General features: G+C 44.6%; 1 protein-coding gene across 6 annotated transcripts in view; it reads right to left on the reverse strand.

Annotated features, from left to right (window-relative positions):
* The window catches only part of NCBP1 (nuclear cap binding protein subunit 1), a 60,052-nt gene that overhangs the window by 28,936 nt on the left and 8,752 nt on the right, over nucleotides 1–22,364 (reverse strand). For 3 of the 6 annotated variants that reach the window (XM_073346045.1, XM_073346044.1, XM_073346043.1), the window contains 5 exons: nucleotides 21,653–21,774; nucleotides 16,481–16,550; nucleotides 14,059–14,274; nucleotides 10,625–10,722; nucleotides 6,972–7,035 (listed from right to left, as the gene is read on the reverse strand). In XM_073346045.1, coding sequence (XP_073202146.1) covers nucleotides 6,972–7,035; nucleotides 10,625–10,722; nucleotides 14,059–14,274; nucleotides 16,481–16,550; nucleotides 21,653–21,774 — 570 coding nt within the window. The other 3 variants (XM_073346046.1, XM_073346048.1, XM_073346047.1) reach the window with 3 other exon arrangements.

Raw genomic sequence — 22,364 nt, forward strand, 5'->3', positions numbered from 1 at the left:
ACGAACAACAGTATTAAGTGACTATACACCACAAATAAGGCATGTTTCATCTGTTAAACTCTTGCTATGAGGGCTATAAGATGTATTTACAAAATGGACAGCTCCAAAAGAATGCCTCTCCCACTGAGCGCATGCATATACTATTCATACGCAGCCTTGTGAAAGTTTTTGCAACAAGTACCACCGCAAGACCCATTCAGGGCCCTCAACACATGCGACACTAAAACCCCACCACCTTAAATGCCACTCTCCTGCTCACTCAACACCCCTACAGTAGCTTAGTGAACAGTCTTCCAAGTTGGCTTGATTTTGAGAGACATATCTTTAGTTTGAGCCCCTACTGGCTTGTAAACAAAGGAGTCTTGTAAAACTATCAATTCAAACATTTTTTAAACTGAGTTATTGTTCTACATGGTCTACAATCAAATATTGCATCACTGAGAACTTGAATGCGAAACTATAAACAGAAGTAGATAGTTAAGTTTCATGACCCAATCCAGAGAAGTTACGGAAGGTAAAACAGCAAAAAGGGGAAAATAAAACATTTAGTTTTTATTTAAAGGAGTTAAGGAAATCAGTTAAAATATATTTAAGTTGATGCTGTCCTCAGATATTGCAAAAAAATCTATAAATTAAATTATTTGAAAGAAAGTTCATTAGTTAGGAGCATTCCAAACTATACTACAAAACAAAGTTTCAACTTGGTGGCTTTAAATATTAATGCTACTGAAGTAATTTTCTTTAAGCTTGTCTTATTTTTGTCTTATTTTGCAAGTTTCTATGAGATTTAAAAAAAACAGTCTGAAAATTGCACTGTATTACAATTTAAAATGCGTACATTTGTATTCGATCCAATCTGTGTTGATGTAAGTACCACAGGTAGCGATGCCGACAGTTCAGGATGCCAAACACTTGCTTTAGCACCCTGTTTTCAGTTGATTGTCAAAATTCTAAAGTTAAATTGTTTGGTCTGAAATTCTCCACAACAGGTATTTGGATCTGCATCAAGCTGATTTTGCGGGGGGGGGGGGGGGGGGGGGGGGGGCAAATTGCAAGCAAATGGTTCAGCCCTTTCACAGAATGAAGTCTGGAAAAATAAGTTTTATCCATATTAAAAAAATTCTTAACCATTTCAGTGAGACGTTCCAGCACCTCCATCTTTTGGAAGAGAGTCACCCTGATGTCAGGAATTTGCCATTTGCAGTCCTCATGAAAATCTGCCTCAATCTGGCCAATTTATAAGACAATAAAAGTTGCAGTTTGTGTGCTTAGTAGAGACATATTAGAGTCTGGAGGCTAAGTTCTTTGAAGATCCCATCTGTATTAAGCATGTTCCATTCTGGGGATGAGCAGGACTTTCCAGGCTCCTGAAAGCCAAGGTCTGTTCTGACATGAGGCACAGGCACTGCAAGCAGGGAGGCTCTCTCATCTGTGTGCGCCATGATCTCATGCTGGCAAGCAGCCAAGAGAAGGAAAAAAAATTAAGGTTGCCTGTGTAATCTCATTTTGGCTCCCTTGTGTGTATGTATCGATAACTCCAGCCTCATTCAGTGAGCAGGATGAATTGTGCTAAGGGAATGAAGTCAGGGCTGTACAGTTAATGAGGCTGTTGTCTTCTGTCTGACCCTGGACACACTTGTTTCAGAAGCTGAACGGTATAGTGAAGTGAGGAAGAGGACTGCAAGAGAAGGAAGGATGGTCTCATGGTTTAGAAAATTAAATGCAACCCTTGAGTACTGGATTCTATCCCTGTCTCTGCCACAGTGTTTGAGCGATTATGGGCAAGTCACAAAACAAATTTTCACAAGTATTCACTGTTCTCACTTTTGGGTGCCCAATCTGAGACATCTGGAGTCTGATTTGTAAGAGTGCTGAGCACACTCAACTTCAACTGCAGTCATTGAGAGCTGTGCTCCAAGTTCATGAAATTCATTAAAGTGCTAAGTATCCTGAAAGAAAGAGTCAAGCCATACACTTTTCTGCACACTGAATCAAGTAGGGGTCCTTTATTACATGTGATCATATAATAAAGACTATCATAATGGATAAGAACAAAGGGGACCAAATTAAGAATACCTAGAGAACCTTAATTCCCCAACAACAACAACATCATGGGTGAAATGAGACAATCACTAAGCTCATGAATGAAGTCACACAGGAAAAAATGATAAAAGACAAAAATGCCATACAACTTGAGGGCAAACATTTTTAACGAAAACCATCTCTCCATATGAGACCTCTCAGTCCTCATCCTCAAAAAAATCCTGCACAACACCTTAAAAACAAGCCTGGGAGCTTAAATTCATAACTTTAGCTAGAAGCTAAAAATCATGGACTCAAAGACAATGGATTTATGGCTCATAATTACAAGCTGTGAGTCACTAACCCTCCTTTTTCATACTATTAGAGAGGTGTTAACTCCCTGCTTCACCTTGAATGGTCCCTTGCAATATGTTAGTTCCTTATGCTTAACAATCTAGGAAAGGTACGCAGTGTCACAGCTAAAGAACTCTGTGTAAGCAACAGAACTCAGTGCAATAAAAGATATTACACAGTCGCTCCAATATTGTGGGACCAACACAGCTACAACATTGCCAAATTAGGAAATGCCAGAATGCAGGTTCAGTCTCTGACTTTGCAACTCGAGTGTTCTTTTCGTAGGTAATTTTATTTGATAAGCAGTTACAGTAACTCCTCACTTAACGCTGTAGTTATGTTCCTGAAAAATGCGACTAAGTGAAACTACGTTAAGTGAATCCAATTTCCCCATAAGAATTAATGTAAAAGGGGGAGGGGGGGTCAGGTTCCAGGGAAAATTTTTTTTGCCAGACAAAAGGCATTATATACATTTTAAATAATTTTAAACAAGCAATTTAATACTACAATCATCACCGCGGAGTATGAAGCTTGGTTGAGGTGGTGGAGTCAGAGAGTGGAAGAGGATGGATTGTCCAGCTGCTCCTCTTGCTGTTCTTGCATGCACAGGCACTGACTTTGCCAGGGGCAGGGGGCTCAACCCTCGGCCCATCCAGCCCACCCCTTCCCCCAAACCCCCACCCTTGACCCGCCTCTTCTCTCCCTCCCTCCCCCTTTACTTCACACACTGCGTCCTCGCTCCTCCCTTCTGAACACTGCAAGCCCATGGGCAGGAGGCAGGGGATGGAGGGGGAAGCACCCGGACAATCAGCTGGCTGACGGGGCGGAGGGGGAGGAGGAGTGAGGACTTGGCATGCAGGCTCCTCCTCCCTCCTGCCGGGGGCAATCAGCTGGTTTGCATTGTTCAGGAGGAAGGGGAGGGAGGGGCAGACGGCATGCCAAGTCCTCACACCTCTTCTCCCCCCCCCCCCCCCCCCCCGCTCCTGCCGCCTAAAGGCTGCAAGCCAGCTGATTGCCCCGGCCTCAAGGGGGAGGAGAGACTGCGTGCAGAATCCTCGCTCCTCCCTCGGAAATGCTGCAAGCCAGCTGATTGCTGCAGGCAGGAGGGGGAAGGCGCTGATCCACGGGGTCTACGGGGACCAGGGGGCGTAGGGAGGCTGCCAGCTGTGGAGAAAGCTGGCAGCCAAACAACGTAAGAGTGGAGCATTGCATGACTTTAAATGAGCATGTTCCCTAATTGATCAGCAACGTAACAACAAAACAAAATTAACCAGGAAGACTAAGTGAGGAGTTACTGTATTCCCTAAAAAGGCACAACTAAGGTTCAATTTTCAACATAAACCCTGCCTTCTAGGCTTGACTGCTTGTTCACTCAACTCTAGTGTTCCTAGCATTAGTCTGCTAATGCCTTTGCATTTCCTTTAAGGACAGAAAATACTTAATGGGCTTTGTAAATTCTTCATATGACCCTAGTGTGTCCTTGATGGAGATCCGGATACCTTAGAATCCAGCCACTTCGAATTCTACGCCAGAGTTAAAGATCAATCCAAAGTGAAAGCACTTCACTGCACTCTATTATTCTGAGATTCTAGCTTTAGAAGACTTAACAGTAAATTCTACTGTGCATACATTCAATTATTCAATTTTTAAAACTGACAAACATTGCTCCAAGTGCAGCTGTTTCCTAAATGAGGCAAGCTCAAACTAGACAGCTGTTTGAGTTAAGTATGCACAAAATTTCGAATTAAAACATAGTGATTTAAGAAACACCATGTACAAATGTCTACTTAACCAATTTAACACAAAGATTCCAAAACTAATTTCACCTCTTATGAGACCAAGCCAGGAAGATTGCAGCCCAAAAGTAATGTTTTCCAAAGTTATGAACAATCAAAAGAGGAGGTTTAGAGTGCTTACAACAGGAGCTACTGCAGTATTAGAAGAGAACCAAGAACAGTAAGAAAAGGAATACTTGTGGAACCTTAGAGACTAACCAATTTATTTGAGCATAAGCTTTCGTGAGTTACAGCTCACTTCATCGGATGCATCCGATGAAGTGAGCTGTAGCTCACGAAAGCTTATGCTCAAATAAATTGGTTAGTCTCTAAGGTGCCACAAGTACTCCTTTTTTTTTGCAATACAGACTAACACAGCTGCTACTCTGAAACCTGTCAAAAGAACAGTAAGGAAATGAAGGTAATTTGCTTCTGGACTGAGAAAGTCGTAAAATGAAATACAAGTATTTTGCATAATTGCCATCTTGGCCTTTACAACAGCACTGCATTCTCCCATCCTGCCATCATAAATGCCTAATAATATGGACTTCCAAAAAAAGTTACATGAGAAATGTGTTAGCATCTTAAATAGTGGCTGCGCTTTCAACTTGAATTTCTTAAGCCAAAAAAGAAGGTTAAAAGATTAAACTTATTCCTGGACAATAAGGTAAAACTTTTAGTTTTCCCAAAAGGATCGTTAGTCAGAATCTCTTGATTTAAGTAAGTTTATGAAGGAGCGGTGGGCACGTAACCACAGTTAAGATTGAACAACAGTTTCATTTAATTCAGGCTCAGAATTGAGGCTAGTCCGTGTCCCAAGATGTGGTGCACAAGACCAAGTTTCTAAAATGAAATGCCAGAGGTCACTAAATGCTGAAATGGGAACTCCAGATTGGCACATCCTGCTTTGTAAGTACCATCAGTACTCCAAGGAACCACAGGATGATCCCTACCAAGTTCAAACTGATGACTCCGCTCCACCAACATCGCATCCAGCACACAGTAAGGCACACTGGGCCATCACTTAACCCACATACTTGAGTGTCTTGTGCTGACAGGGTACCAAATGCATCAAGGCACTGAGTGCTAGATAACTGGAGTGTTCATCAGAGATCAACTGCAGGACAGGAGCCCCACACCTGAGTGGCTAACCTGGAGTTTTTTTACAGCTAGTTGTAATGAGGAAGGAAGAGTTCTAGGCCTGGCTTCAGAAACTTTATGGGATGAAGTGAGCTAAACCCTAGGGCCTAGGCCATGAATCCTTTAAGCACCTAGCATAACTGGGCATGGTTTGCACAGCACTTTGAAGAAAGATGGAGCACCTTAGCCCTCCATCAGTGAGGCAGAAGTACACATGTATCGAAGCTTAAATGGCATTTCCCTTTTCTATTGGTTAGTTCACATTATTTCTATTATTCAAATGACTTTTTAAAAAGAAGGGAAATTCCCCAGACAAAAGCATTCATTAAACTGGCATTAAGGTTGAAAGTGATGCTTCACTGACTTGAATGTTAGAGGTCTTACAAGAGCATAGCAGTTTTCTTTTTTTACTAACACTGAATTTTCCAGTTTCTCAGACAAAAGAAACCAAAGAACTTTGTAGTTTTGTTAAAGACACATTCATAGACAGGAAGATTACCAGTCACGGTCAAGCAACCTGTAACACCCACTTTCCATTTCCCCTTGTTACCTTCTTCCCTACAAACCTTATTACTTTCATATCCTACTCAGATTAGTGATCGAAGAGGAGGCCCCTGCATACGTTTCTGATTTGGAATTTTTTGAAGGCCTTTAAGCAGTCTTTAATTGAGAATGATAAATTATTTCTTATGGAGATTGTGTACAGCCAGCACAAGACTTTGTACAACAACTCTCTGATTAACACTAAAGGCAGTTTAGGGTTTGTAGCTACTGATAAGATAAAACTATTATGGAGAGATAAAGCAATCTCCATTTCTGCTGTTTCTTTGGCCTGAATAGGGGTAAAGACGAGGTGGTTTGGTTGACCTAATAATATGAGATTCCTGGTTTTAAAAAAATTTGGGGATTTTGGATTGTAAACCTTTAATTCCCAGAGTGATTTTGTTTAGCCATTCACCCGTAAGATTATCACCTGCTCGTAAGTTTAACTGAACTTCCTAGTTTTAATGTTTGATTTTTCATAGAGACCTTGCAAAACAAGTTGCAGTTAACACTCAAGTCACCACATTCAACCTTATATCCAATTTAACGTACAAAGTTCTGTATGACTGCATCAGCCTTTGAGAGTTCTCTGAATAGAGGAACTGACTGAGAACCTACATTTGTCTTCCCACTCACATTTGTAGTTATTAAAAATCCCTCCACCCGGAGAGGTGACTATGGAAAAAGAAACATCACTAAACAGCCAGAAATTGACTTCAAATTAAAAGCTAAAACCTTTTGGGACGTGACATACAGTGCTTTAAGCAACTCAGAAAACTAACTAGTAAGAGACAAAGGTTGGGGGGGAGGGGGGGTTTGGATTAACAAAGTTCTTTTCAGTACTAAAAATCTTTAAAAAAAAGACCATCTCAGAGATGGCCTATCAGCATGTTGGCCAGCTACGAAAAAACACAGGTAAAACTTGAGAAATGCCATTATTTGAAATACTATTGCAATAGAAGTAACTGAACTTGATCCACTTATTAAAACTGCAGGACGATAATCTAATACAGTGAGAAACTACATCCTAGCCTTCAGGCTACTCGAATACCCAAAGAATGGAATACAATGGTTTGGAGTCTATTATTTAGGAAGTAAAGGTATCATTGTACAAGATGCAGTGTGTAAAATGCATACCTCAACTATGTGATAGTTCAAAGGGATCTTGTTATTTCCTGGATAGCTCAGTAGCTGTGCAGCACTGCAAAAATAAATACATGTGAGTTAGAATGCAACACATTAGATATTGTCTAGGTACCAAGAAATGATGATTTACGGAATAGTTCATTTTTTGCATAAAGGCTCTCAGATTGACAGGTCTGAAGACTGAAGTCAACTATTTATACACAACAGGTGCAACACAAGCATCAGTGCACGCTTACCCACAGATACGCCTGAACCATAACCAGGAGGGACATGTTTATTTTCATGCATATGCAATTCTTGAATACTCAAACTACTAACAAAGATATCATCTAGTATAAGTTTTGTGGTAGTTTGCATAATGTTGGTACCTGCCCACCTGAAAGCTGGACTGAAATCAAACTCAGCTCATATAAGCCAGACAAAAACCTGCCAGTCACCACTTGCCTTGCCTGGATTTGATTCATGAACCAAAACGAAGAGTATCTCATTAGCAAGTGCCTGCCGAGCCACCTCCCCATGGCCCTTATTTTACCATTGATATTTGAATATAGGATGAGCTAATGGAAAATACAAGAGGCCTTCTGACTTCTGCAATATCATTTAATGAACGCTTCGTTATCCAGCATTTGTCCCAAAGGAAAATAATGCCACTCTTCAATTAGTCTAAGTCTAGTCCACTTGCACTAATTTATAACTACCTCTAGATAATTTCCACAAGCAAAGTGGAAAGACTAAGACCGGAATCCTCCCATTAATCGTAACAGTCAAAGTCTTCACAAGAACACAGAGCTTTCTGATTCCACAGAAACTAGAAATCCTACCAGTCATTGTGCAAGAACCGTTGCCACAAACACTAATCCTGCCTGTTTATCACTAAGCACTGGTCTACACTATGGGGTTAGGTCAAATTTAGCCACATTAAGTCGATTTTAAAATGAATGTGTCCACACAACCAAGCCCATTCTATCGACTTAAAGGCTCTTAAAATCGACTTCTGTACTCCTCCCCAGCGAGGGGAGTACTGCTAAAATCGACCTTGCTGGGTTGAATTTGAGGTAGTGCAGACACAAATCGATGGTATTGGCCTCTGAGAGCTATCCCAGAGTGCTCCATTGTGACCGCTCTGGACAGCACTTTGAACTCCAATGCACTAGCCAGGTACACAGGAAAAGCTCCGGGAACTTCTGAATTTCATTTCCTGTTTGGGCAGTGTGGCGAACTCAGCAGCATAGGTGACCATGCAGTCCCCTCAGAATCGTAGAGCGTAGAATGTTTCTATGCTCCCCCTATCATCTCTGTCTCTGAGGTAAACGCAGATTACAAGGCGAAAAAAACGCACTCGTGATAACATGTTTTCCGAGCTCATGCAGTGCTCCCGCACGGATAGGGCACAGCTTAAAGCATGGAGGCATTCAGTGGCAGAGGCCAGAAAAGAAATAAGCGAGCGCGAAGAGTAGAGGCAGGACGCGATGCTGAGGCTAATGGGGGAGCAAACTGACATAACGAAGCGTGTGTTGGAGGTGCACGAAAGCCAACAAGAGCACAGACTCCCGTTGTATCCACTGTATAACTGCCTACCCTCCTCCCCAAGTTCCGTAGCCTCCTCACCCAGAAGCCCAAGAACACGGGGAGGGGAGGCGAGGCTCCAGGCACCCAGCCACTCCACTCCAGAGGATGGCCCAAGCAACAGAAGGCTGTCATTCAAACTGTTTGATTTTTAGTGTGGCTACAATAAGCAACGTGGCTTGTCCTTCCCTCCTCCCCCACCCAGGCTACCTAGTCCGTTATCTTTTATTTTTATTTATTTTTTTTTAAGAAAGAAAGAATGCACGGTTTCAAAACAATAGTTACTTTATTTCAAAGAGGGGAGGGTGGCTGGCTTACAGGGAATTAAAATCAACAAAGGGGGCGGGTTTGCATCAAGGAGAAACACAAACAACTGTCACACAGAAGCCTGGCCAGTCATGAAACTGGTTTTCGAAGCCTCTCTGCTGCGCAGCGCGCCTTGCTGTGCTCTTCTAATCACCCCGCCATAAATGTCTCCCCCTTACTCTCACAGATATGGAGCACACAGCAAGCAGCAATAACAATGGGAATGTTGGTTGCACGGAGGTCTGACCTAGTCAGCAAACAGCGCCAGCGAGCTTTTAAACGTCCAAAGGCACAGTCTACCACCATTCTGCACTTGCTCAGCCTACAGTTGAACTACTGCTCACTACTGTCCAGGCTTCATGAGCCATGGGAGCAAGGGGTAGGCTGGGGTAGGTGCAACCATGCGGTGCTGCCAGCTGGGAGAGCAGCCTTAGGCAGAAGACTCCAGCTCACAAGATATTCCAGGCAGGACTGAATCTCCATGAGATGAAACTTAAAGGAGAATGACCTGGAGTCTCTGGCTCCCATTCGGTGCTCTAAGAGGAGGACAGCCATGTCTGTCCAGGCGCCCCGATCGACCTCACCGAGGTCTGCCAGGAGTACCCAGGAAACATACGATGGCTATCAGTCCTACTGCACTGTCTGCCGCGAAGGCAAGGAGCTGCTGCTGTGTAGCAATGCAGTACCGCATCTGCCAGCAGCACCCAGGAGATGAACAGTGATGGTGAGCTGAGCGGGCTCCATGCTTGCCGTGGTATGGCATCTGCATGGGTAACCCAGGAAAAAAGGCGCGAAACATTGTCTGCCATTGCTTTCATGGAGGGAGGGAGGCCTGACGACATATACCCAAAACCACCCACGACAATGTTTTTGCCCCATCAGATATTGGGAGCTTAACCCAGAATTCTAATGGGCAGCGGGAACTGTGGGATAGCTACTGTAAATCTATGCTAGCCACGTTAGTGAGGACGCACTCCGCCAACTTAATGTGCTTAGTGTGGACATACGCGATCGACTGTATAAAATCGACTTCTATAAAATCGTCCTAATTTCGTAGTGCAGACATACCCTAAATGTCTACACTAAGGCTACTGGCTCTTTTTTGGAAGCAATTTTAAATTTAAAAACTTAGTGGAATGCAGGAATATAATTTCTTAACTTCTTCATCTCAAGCTTTTGGACAACATCATTTCAGGATTTTTAAGGTCTCCTCTGAAAGTCACGATGCTTAAGATAAAAAGAAAAGGAGTACTTGTGGCACCTTAGAGACTAACCAATTTATTAGAGCATAAGCTTTCGTGAGCTACAGCTCACTTCATCAGATGCATATCGTGGAAACTGCAGCAGACTTTATATAGACACAGAGAATATGAACCAATACCTCCTCCCACCCCACTGTCCTGCTGGTAATAGCTTATCTAAAGTGATCATCACCTGATCACCTGATGATCACTTTAGATAAGCTATTACCAGCAGGACAGTGGGGTGGGAGGAGGTATTGGTTCATATTCTCTGTGTATATATAAAGTCTGCTGCAGTTTCCACGATATGCATCTGATGAAGTGAGCTGTAGCTCACGAAAGCTTATGCTCTAATAAATTGGTTAGTCTCTAAGGTGCCACAAGTACTCCTTTTCTTTTTGCGAATACAGACTAACACGGCTGTTACTCTGAAACCTGATGCTTAAGATAGAAAGCTAAAAAAAAATCAGGAAGGGGTATTGTGGTATCATACCACTTTTCCTTTATTCACTCAGTGAAAAGACTTCTTACCATGTTTTTCTCTCTTTCCAGTGGGATTTGATGATGCAGTGAAGGTTCTCTTCAATTACAAATCTCTCAACCGAATGACTACCAGGCATAACAGGACCCTATTAAAAAAGGAATTAAGATATATGAAAAGTCACTATTACAAGTGACTAGTTTTATTATACCGACCTGGGGAAGTGAGGAAACAGACTGACAGAGAGAGACGGGTACCCAGAAGTCACCTACTACAGGACAGGCCCTAACTAGGAAAATAACAGAACACCAGTGGCCATCACATACAGCCTCCAGCTAAAACCTCTCCAGCTCATCATCAACGATCTACAACCTACCCCGGAAAACGATCCCTCACTCTCACAGACCTTGGGAGGCAGGCCAGTCCTTGCTTACAGACAGCTCCCCAACCTGAAGCAAATACTCACCAGCAACTACACACCACAGAAACACTAACCCAGGAACCAATCCCGTTGCCTACTCTGTCCCCATATCTACTCTTGCGACACATCGGAGGACCCAACCACATCAGCCACACCATCAGGGGCTCATTCACCTGCACATCTACTAACGTGATATATGCTATCATGTGCCAGCAATGCCCCTCTACCATGTACATTGGCCAAACCAGACAGACAATCTCTATGTAAAAGAATAAATGGACACAAATCAGACTTTAGGAATGGTAACATACAAAAGCCAGGAGAACACTTCAATCTCCCTGGACATTCAACAGATTTAAAAGTAGCCATCCTTCAACAAAAAACCTTCAAAAACAGACTTCAAAGAGAAACTGCAGAACTGCAATTCATTTGCAAACTTAACACCATTAATTTAGGCCTGAACAGGGACTGGGAGTGGCTGGCTCACTACAAAAGCAATTTTCCCTCTCTGGGTATTGACACCTCCTCATCAGCTATTGGGAGTGGACCACATCCACCCTGACTGAATTGGCTTGGTCAACACTGGTTCTCCACTTGTGAGGTAACTCCCTTCTCTTCATGTGCCAGTATATTTATGCCTATACCTGTAATTTTCACTCCATGCATCTGAAGTGGGTTTTTTTTAACCCACGAAAGCTTATGCCCCAATAAATCTGTTAGTAGTCTTTACGGTGCCACTGGACTCCTCGTTGTTTTTGTAGTTCTATTATAAATAATTATTCACAGGGATTGAACACTATTTGCTGTTGGGTATAAAAACTTCCTCGAAGCAATCTGTTTCATCAAGTGTTTTAAACTGCTAAAATACAAAGGGGGTAGTTTCAAATAAAATGACATCCTTAAAGACGATTTCAAACAAAAACCAGACAGCACTGAACTCATATCTAGCTTTTTGTATCAGGTTGCCTTGTTTGTAGATGAGACCTCAGTTCACTTATATTAAAGTTCTAATACCCAGATACAATTTCAGCTGCGCCTGTTTTGACCTGGTTACTGGTCATTTTCACCACTCAAATGTTGTTTTTAACCTAAGCTTCCAAGAATATATTCAGCACTTCTGTACAATTTCTTCCTGTCATATTCCCCATTGCCCCACACACCACCTTTACCCCAACTGCTTCTGAATATTACACAAAATGGCTACAATTCATAATAAGAGTTACTCCACATGTAAAGACCGCATCAATAGGCACATTGATACTGCATCCTTTTCAGCTACCGCAAGGAAGGTCAGACTATGTCATCCGTATCAACCAAAAAAAACAAGATTCGAGGCACCCCCTTCCCACATTTATAGCAAGTAAATCTGACTTCTCACTTCCCATGCTGGGCATGCTTTTCATGTTTCCAGATATAGTAAAGAAAGGGTTACATAAATACACTAAAATAGACAGGAGTAGTTAACTAAATGTATCGCTATTTAATGGCAATGCATTCTCAGATTATACCAATAGTCCTTGAAAGGCAATCAATGGCAGTGAGAAAGTTATCTGCTCTTCCCATAATGGTTAGGATACCAGCTTCTGTTAACAGGAAGATTTAGAAAATATTTTTGAATACACGAGGTCAAAATTAGTGTGTGCAGTATTTGGCACTGTTTAAAAGTTTTTAAACATAGAATAGATGACATGGTATAACAGTTTTATTAATGAGAGTCTGGCATAATACTTCACTACTCACAAACTGCAAAAGCCACGAGGCAGGCCAACCATCCCAAATGAGTACCAATAAAACATTTAAACCATGGTATCATATACTATACATACCATATATTATAGAATAACTTCTACAATTATTTTATAAAATCTTCATGGAGGTTTTTTTTTTTTTTAAATGTACCTCTGCCTGTTAAACAAAGCACTGCAATTACCATGCACCCTAAATGTACAGGGCTCTCTGCAGGTGATCCAGTAGTTTTTTCTATACCTAAAAATGCACAATTCAAAGTCAGTTATTTCAAGCACCAAGTCTCATCAGAAGCGGAGATTCTCCCATTTTCAACAATATAAGGATCCTGTTTCTAGCTCAGCAAGGTAGTGTAACAGACTTAAATGCTGAGACTTTTTTTGCGGAAAAGTTATTAATGTTCTAGGACAGAACATTGCCCCCTTTGGGCCCAGGTAAATAATTTTGGTGGAGGGGAGAAAAGGACATTCTGCATTTGGGGGAAGGTTTCTCTGGCAGACTTTTTAAAAAACCCACTCAGCTGTTTGAAGCTACTCAGGGGTTTGGAACATCAGAAATCATCTCAGTGAGACAGATTAGTGGGCTAAGACCAGGTGAGGGTAGCTAAAGGTGCACCTTAAATTCATTTATCATACAGTATCTTACATGCACGTTATGACATATATTATAAAATCAGGGGTGGCCAATCTGAGCCTGAGAAGGAGCCAGAATTTACCAATGTATATTGCCAAAGAGTCACAGTGATACGTCAGCAGCCCCCCCGCCCCCCCCATATCTCCCAATCAGCTGTTTTGTGGCATGCAGGAGGCTCTGGGGGGAGGGCCCTGCAGGCTGAGGAGAGCGGTGGAGGGGGGGCAGGGCCTGTGGCAGAGCCAGGGGCTAAGCAGCGAGCACCCCCTGCACATTGGAAAATTGACGCCTGTAGCTCCGGCCCCGGAGTCGGTGCCTAGACAAGGAGCCGCATATTAACTTACGAAGAGCCGCATGTGGCTCCGGAGCCCCAGGTTGGCCACTGCTGTTATAAGTGTTTGTATATGTTAAAATATTAACTCTGGCAATTTTCAATTGTCAAATGAAGCTGACATGTATGATTACATGAACTGCCAAAGTAAATTTTTCATGTTGGTGTCTTCCCAGCGACATCAAAACATTACCGCTGATCCTTCACACTGGTTATCAGTCCATAAAAAGGGGGGGAGAGGGGGAAGTCTCACCCTGCATTGGTCTGAGTTTCCACCAGCTTTATGACCCTTGCTGTAGATTTAGATGTCAGTATGCAAAACCCTCGCTTTCCTCCACCTCCTGAAGACCACATACCTCAGGGTCATCTGTGTAGTCAAACATTCGAAAGAGAACTCTTGGCATAGGGTAAACCGAATCTTCAGTGTGAGGGGGTGGGGTAAAAGGAGGCAGATTGTGCTGCAGGGCTTCACAGAGGATGCTGTCAAAGGCAAGGTAGGGCCTCAGAATGTGTCTTTCCTGCCAGCGGTCTTTTTTCAACTTCTGAATCTGGGCCCAAAGGCAGTCTAAATACTAAAAACAAGACAGGAAATATTTTTAAATATCAGATAAAGTATCTCAGGAAATTACAAAATTCTATATTGTCATTCGCAAGAGCTTAGTTCCTCCATCAGCCACTCCAGAAAGCCCTTCAGAGCGCCAGGCATTTTCAAAAAAGGATTTCCTCATTACCGAACGCTATCACTCACACGCTCGGAAAAACAAGGCATCTGGCTACGCTGCTTATTAGCAACCATCTATTCATTTAGGAGATAAGAGACTGATTGTTTAAATTTAGTAATTCTATACACAGAAGAAAGTAGCCTTCATAGTTCCACACATTCACAAGTGTTGCCACTTTTAAAATTCTACTAATAATAAAATAGCCCAGTGCTCAACTATTGTTAGTGATGGAGCGTGTATAAGCTTAGGATACATTCAACACAAGCAGGAGCAGCAGAAAATTCTCTCTTAAGTCACAAATGAGAGAAAACAAGGGAAATACTGAGACAAGAGACAATTGCTTCTAACTACAATTTTCTATGTTTCGGGTCAACAGAAGCTATAACAATTCTTATTTTCTGTATATCTTGACTTTAGAAAACAAAATGAAAACTTGGTTAGAGAATCTTTCAGAAATTGATTGATACTTTATTTACTCAGTAATCAGCACTTTTAACCATGCTACATCCCTGTACATTTTGCATCTTGCCTGTAGCTTCTCAATATCCTGATGGTAGCATGTTCCCATGAGGACACAGGGTGAGGAGTCATATTCCCTCTTTGCTTAATGAGCCTGCAGTGCAGAATGTAGCCCATGCGGAAGTCCATATCTACATCTCACTAGGGGCACCAGGACGTGGGGGAGGGCGGGCAAGAGGTCTGGCCCGTCTACTTTTTGCCACAGGCTCAACCCCCTGCCCCTCCTCTTCCCCCTAAGGTCCTGCCCGTTGGACAGGCCAGAAGCAGCTCCCGTCCCAGGTAAGAGGCACCCAGAGAAGCTGTGGGGAGCATGGACTGTCCTCCCCCCACCCTCCCCCGAGCAGCCCTTGGCCCATGTCCCCACCCCCAGACTCCTCCACCCAGGGAAAGTGGAGGGTCCGTGGCTCCCCACAGCTGCCTGGGCAGCTCTTACATTGCCCCAGCTCTTTGGTGCCACTGCCAGGCTGGAAGCTGGAGTGGGGTATGAGCCACGCAGGCAGCTGTGGGGAGCCATGGACCCTCTACCCGCCCGGGGGGAGAGGGAGAGAAGGGCACAGCATGGGCCAGGGTCTGCCCTCGGGGGCTCCCACCCCAGCTTCTGGCTTGACCAGGGCCTTGTGACCCCCCCACACTTTTAGGCAGAATCCATCGTCCCTGTCTGTCTCTTACTCAGAGCCTACGCTTACTCTGTAACAGAGCTTCTCCTGGGAGCTTCAGAGCCACATCGAGCTTCAGAGCCGGAAGAGATGACCCCTCCCATTCAGGATTGCAGCAAGGGTACTGAAAACATTCGCTGAAGTGGGAGCATCTTTCTCTGAGCCCCTTGCGCTGCTCCATTGCCTGCTACGTTACAGAGGGGCTGAACTACGCTAATAGCCCCGCCTCCCACAGGAAAACAGTTCCTCTAATTTCCCACATGGGGGGGCCAAGCTGGGATCCCTGGCCAACACTACCAGTGCACCTCTTCATACCTGTCTTCCAAGGGGGAGGAGTGGCTGCCTGTGCTTCTTGCCACACAACAGCAGGTGGGTCCTTCTGAGCGTGACGGAGACAAAAGGTAGGCCCTGAACCTACCTGTCAACACAAGACCGCTGCAAAGAATGAGGTCACTGAAGGGCCAACAGTACAGGTCCCCTTTCCGTCAAGGTCAGTGTTGTTTCCAACACAATGTATCTCTCCCAAATGGTGACTAGATAATTAGTTGCATCAGGATACCCCAAAAAAGGGAGCCTCACAGTACTCTCCCCGCAGTGATCTCAGCCTGCAGCCGCTGCTCAGCTGAGCAGCAAGTGTTTTCCTAAGTGGTGTGCCAGAAAACAAGTGTGTCCCTGTAGAATGGCCATGTTTTGCACAGGGTTAGACCTGAGAAACTAAAGACAGCTGGTTATGTAGAACCTACTGGTGATAACACAAACCACGGGGAAAGGGAGAAATATATGCTTCAACAAGATCACTTTTTCAGAAGGGGAAAGAAAAAAGTGCTTTAGCCACAGATTTTTCTACTTTTGTTACTACATAACAAATAAAATCCATTTACCTCTTCTTGTGGATGTGGCTTGTCAGCAGACCAAACTTGTAACATGGGTACATGGATCTTCTGACGCCGTCTATGACATATAGAGAGAAAGCCTATCCATTTTAAAACTGTAATCTAGAAAAAGTAATGTTTTTCTATTGTGCATGTACAGCATTTGAGCTCTTCAGCTCTGTAGCTTTGTAGTAAACTACCATTTACTAATCTGTCAGGTATTATTTAAAGTGCTACTATGCATTGTCCTCGCTGCAGTATTTAGTTATCTACACTTGAGTTAACTCATCCAGTTATAGTGGACATTTCACAGCACAGAGTGACGATTAGCAGCATCCAGTGTTTGAAAAGAAACACAGAAGTTGAGCCTCCACCACATTCTTAGCCCTGGTCTACACTACCGAGTTTAGGTCGAATTTAGCAGTGCTAGGTTGATTTAACCCTGCACCCGTCCACACAACGAAGCCATTTCTGTCGACTTAATTGGCTCTTAAAATCAATTTCTGTACTCCCCCCCGATGAGGGGATTAGCGCTGAAATCAACATCGCCGGGTTGAATTTGGGTCAGTGCGGACACAATTTGACGGTATTGGCCTCCGGGAGCTATCCCACAGTGCTCCATTGTGATAGCTCTGGACAGCAATCTGAACTCGGATGCGCTGGCCAGGTAGACTGGAAAAGCCCCGTGAACTTTTGAATTTTATTTCCTGTTTGGCCAGTGTGGCGAGCTCATCAGCAGAGGTGACCATGGAGTCCCAGAATCGCAAAAGAGCTCCAGCATGGACTGAATGGGAGGTACTAGATCCGATTGCTGTATGGGCAGACGAATCCGTGCTATCAGAACTCCGTTCCAAAAGACGAAATGCCAAAATATTTGAAAAAAATCTCCAAGGGCATGAAGGACAGAGGCTATCACAGGGACCCGCAGCAGTGCGGCATGAAACTTAAGGAGCTTAAGCAAGCCTACCAAAAAACCCAAGAGGCAAATGCCTGGTCGGGGTCAGAGCCCCAGACATGCCGCTTCTACGATGAGCTGCGTGCAACTGTAGGGGGTGCTCCTACCACTGCCCCACCCCTGTACGTGGACTCCTGCAAGGGAGGGGGGAAGTCTCATGCAACAGGGATGAGGATTTTGGGGATAAGGAAAATGAGGAGGAGAGGGAGGTTGAAGATAGCACACACAAGGCAAGCGGAGAAACCGTTCTCCCCGACAGACAGGAACTGTTTATCACCCTCGAGCCAATACCCTCCCAACCCTGGCTCCCGGACATTGAAGGTGGAGAAGGCAGTTCTGGTGGGTGTACCTTTGTAAATATAATACATGGTTTAAAAGCAAGCGTGTTTAACAATTAATTTGCCCTGAAGACTTGAGATGCATTCACGGCCAGTATAGCTCCTGGAAAAGTCTGTTAACGTGTCTGGGGATGGGGCAGAAATCCTCCAGGGACATCTCAATGAAGCTGTCCTGGAGGTACTCCCAAAGCCTTTGCAAAAGGTTTCTGGGGAGGGCAGCCTTATTGCGTCTTCCATGGTAGGACACTTTACCCTGCCAGGCCAGTAGCACATAGTCTGGAATCACTGCATAAGCAAGCATGGCAGCGTGTGGCTGCCCGATGTTTGCTAGCATTCAAGCAACATCCGTTCTTTATCTCTCTGTGTTATCCTGAGAAGAGTGATATCATTCATGGTCACCTGGTTGTAATAGGGGAATTTTATTAAGGGGACATTCACAGGTGGCTGTTCCTGCTGGACTGTTTGCCTGTGGCTGAAAAAAAATCATCCCCGCTGTTAGCCACTCGGTGTGGGGAGGGGTGAAGCAATCACCCCAGAGAATTGGGGGCAGGGGGAGGGGGGGGGAGGTTAGTTGGGTTTGTGTTGCACATTAAACCAAAAACATCAGCCCCTCCTTTTAAATGGCTAAATGTGCCTTTTTCAATTTTAATCCCCCCCCCAGCAGCTGTAAAGGTTTCAATGCTGCAACTAGGATCTCCGTCCCAGAGGCTAGCGCAGACAAGAAGGCAAAAAAAAACGCACTTGTGATGAAATGTTCTCTGAGCTCATGTAGTCCACCCAAACTGAAAGAGCCCAGCAGAATGTGTGGAGGCAGACAATGGCAGAGTCCAGGAAAGCACAAAATGAACGCAAGGACAGGAGGGACACGCGAGAGGATAGATGGCTGGAACGAGGAGAGGTTGCGGGATCAGGAGGAAAGGTGGCGGGAGCATGATGAAAAGAGGTAGGATGCAATGCTGAGGCTACTGGAGGATCAAACCAATATGCTCCGACATATGGTTGATGTGCAGGAAAGGCACAGACCGCCACCGAAGCCCCTGTATAACCAACCGCCCTCCTCCACAAGTTCCATAGCCTCCTCACCCAGACGCCCAAGAACATGGGGGGCCCTCTGGGCACGCAGCCACTCCACCCCAGAGGACTGCCCAAGTAACAGAATGCTGGCATTCAATAAGTTTTGAAGTGCAGTGTGGCCTTGTCCTTCACTCATCCACCACCCCACCCAGTGCTTCCCTCCCTCCTCACCCCTCCCAGGCTACCTTAGCAGTTATCCCCCTATTTGTGTGACAAATGAATAAAGAATGCATGAATTTGAAACAACGACTTTATTGCCTCTGCAAACGGTGATTGAAGGGGGACGGGGACGGCGGTTGACTTACAGGGAAGTAGAGTGAATCAAGGGGGTGGGTTTTCAACAAGGAGAAACAGAACTGTCACACTGTAGCCTGGTCAGCCATGAAACTGGTTTTCAAAGCTTCTCTGATGTATAGCGCACCCTGCTGCGCTCTTCTAACCGCTCTGGTATCTGGCTGCTCAAAATTGGACGCCAGGCAATTTGCCTCAACTTCCCACCCCACCATAAACGTCTCCCCCTTACTCACAGATATCGTGGAGCACACAGCAAGCAGTAACAATGGGAATATTGGTTTCGCTGAGGTCTAACTGAGTCAGTAAACTGCGCCAGCGTGCTTTTAAATGCGCATTCTACCACCATTCTGCACTTGCTCAGCCTGTAGTTGAACAGCTCCTGACTACTGTCCAGGCTGCCTATGTATGGCTTCATGAACCATGATATTAAGGGGTAGGCTGGGTCCCCAAGGATAACTATAGCCATTTCAACATCCACAACAGTTATTTTCTGGTCTGGGAATAAAGTCCCTTCCTGCAGCTTTTGAAACAGACCAGAGTTCCTGAAGATGCGAGCGTCATGTATCTTTCCCAGCCATCCCCCATTGATGTTGGTGAAACATCCCTTGTGATCCATCAGAGCTTGCAGCACCATTGAAAAAGTACCCCTTGTGGTTTATGTACTCACTGCCTTGGTGGTTTGGTCCCAAGATAGGGAAATGCCTTCCGTCTATAGCCCCACCACAGTTAGGGAATCCCATTACAGCAAAGCCATCCACTATGACCTGCACATTTCCCAGAGTCCCTACTCTTGATAGCAACAGCTCAGTGATTGTGTTGGCTACTTGAATCACAGCGGCCCGCACAGTAGATTTGCCCACTCCAAATTGATTCCCGACTGACCGGTAACTGTCTGGCACTGCAAGCTTCCAGAGGGCTATCGCCACTCGCTTGTGAACTGTGAGGGCTGCTCTCATCTTGGTATTCTTGTGCTTCAGGGTAGGGGAAAGCAAGTCCCAAAGTTCCATGAAAGTGCCCTAATGCATGCGAAAGTTTCGCAACCACTGGGAATCGTCCCAGACCTGCAACACTATGCGGTCCCACCAGTCTGTGCTTGTTTCCCAGGCCCAGAATCGGCGTTCCACAGCATGAGCCTGCCCCACTGCCACCAGGATGGCCAAACTGCGGGGGCCCGTGCTTTGAGAGGTGCCCATGTCCTCATCACTCTCGTCACCGTGCTGCCATCACCTCCTCGCCTGCTTTTGCAGGTTCTGGTTCTGCATATACTGCATGATAAATGCGTGAGATGTTTACAATGCTCATAACTGCCGCACTGATCTGAGCGGACTCCATGCTTGCTGTGGTATGGCGTCTGCAGGAGAGCAGGGTTGCAGGGGAAGCGATGGTTGGATGACCAGTTTTGCAGACCTCCTGCACCGTCTGCTGCCAGGACACAACAGCTGAGTGGACTGCATGCTTGCCGTGGTATGGAAAGACATGAGCAGCCAAGCAGAGTTGCAATGGAAGCGGCCCTGCGAGACCACCAGGAGAGCAGAGTGCCAGCGGAAGCAGTGGATGACAATGGTCACCTAGAGGACCTGCGAGGTGGATTCATAGCATCAGGAGAGCAGAGTGGCCGCGGAAGCGGTGGATGATGACGATGGTTAGCAGTCCTACTGCACCATCTGCTGAAAGCAGTATGGCACCCGCACTAAAAAAGGCGCGAAACAATTGTCTGCCGTTGCTTTCACGGCGGGAGGGGCGACTGACGACACATACCCAAAACCACCCGCAACAATGTTTTTGCCCCATCAGGCATTGGGAGCTTAATCCAGAATTCCAACGGGCGGCGGAGACTGCGGGACCTGTGGGATAGCTACCCACAGTGCACCACTCCGAAAGTCGACGCTAGCCTCGGTACTGCAGACGCACTCCGGCGACTCAATGCACTTAGTGCACTAGTGTGGGGACACACACAATCAACAGTATAAAATCACTTTCTAAAAAATCGACTTTATAAATTCGACCTAATTTCATATAGTGTAGACATACCCTTAGCTTGAGTGTTAGCAGCACTCAAGCTTCAACCCATAGCCCAACTGGCCAGCGAGCTCAAATTTAAAGCACTATTTAACTTAAGCTATAGATCTGTATGTGGACAGGAGTTGGGTTGGGGCACCACACAAGCTAACACTGCAGTAAAGACAAGTCCTATATCTTTAATAAGCTGCTGTTAAAGGAACCCTCAAAACAATCCAAAATAAACAGAGTTCCATCATTTTTGCATCACCATTATAAAAGCTAAACAAGTTTTAGACAAATGGAAAAAAACTTGGAGCATCAACTAGTATGAAAGAGGTGCTTAAATCATTTCGTATTAAAAGAATCCCACAATCTATGCCATTTCACTGTGTCAGACTTCTGAGAATTATCAGGTTTTACAATTTTAGATTAATTTTGAATCATCAATAAGCAAAGCTATTTATTCTACATTTCACCAGGTATCAGGGAAGAGGGGATTGATGTTGGCTGTAGTCTTACTTCAAATAGCTTTCAGTCTGGGACAAAATGCGGTCCATCTCAGCGTCCTTTTTCTCATACAGTTCCTTCCCAACCCAGGGCAGAGATGACAGAAATGCAAACACATACCAGTCACATCGCACCTGCAGAGAACAAGGACAAAAAAAAAAACTTTAAAAATTAAGTTCCATACTTTTAACAAGGAATTTCTCAAGAAACATCCTATTTTACTTGGCAGGTATTAGAAAGAATAAGTTCCTTTGAATACCATGGAGAGAAAAGTGCAACTATACTTCAGTGCTAGTTCGCAGAGCCACCAGTACCCACAGGTGTGTTCAGCAGCTCTGCGTTTGAAAGCGTGAATGTATTTCAGCATGTGGATATCAGACTCATTCACTGGTCTCAGAGCAGCAGCCGTGTCAGTCTGTATTCGCAAAAAGAAAAGGAGGACTTGTGGCACCTCAGAGACTAACAAAGTACACAAGTACTCCTTTTCTTTTTGAGATATGTTCATGTTCATGACATTAAGTATCTAGATAAGCACACTTAGGTTAAGACAAAGTGGTCAAGGTAGTATCTTTTAAATGAACCAACTTCTTAAAAGATTTAGATAATAGAAGATATTACCTCGCTCACCCCGTCTTGCTAATATCCTGGGACTGACATGAGTGCAACTACACTGCACACACACTTAACTTGGTACGGCAAAAATACTGTGCACCAGCACTATTCA

Source organism: Lepidochelys kempii, chromosome 5 (assembly GCF_965140265.1).
Source record: "Lepidochelys kempii isolate rLepKem1 chromosome 5, rLepKem1.hap2, whole genome shotgun sequence".
NCBI classification, from domain to species: domain Eukaryota; kingdom Metazoa; phylum Chordata; order Testudines; family Cheloniidae; genus Lepidochelys; species Lepidochelys kempii.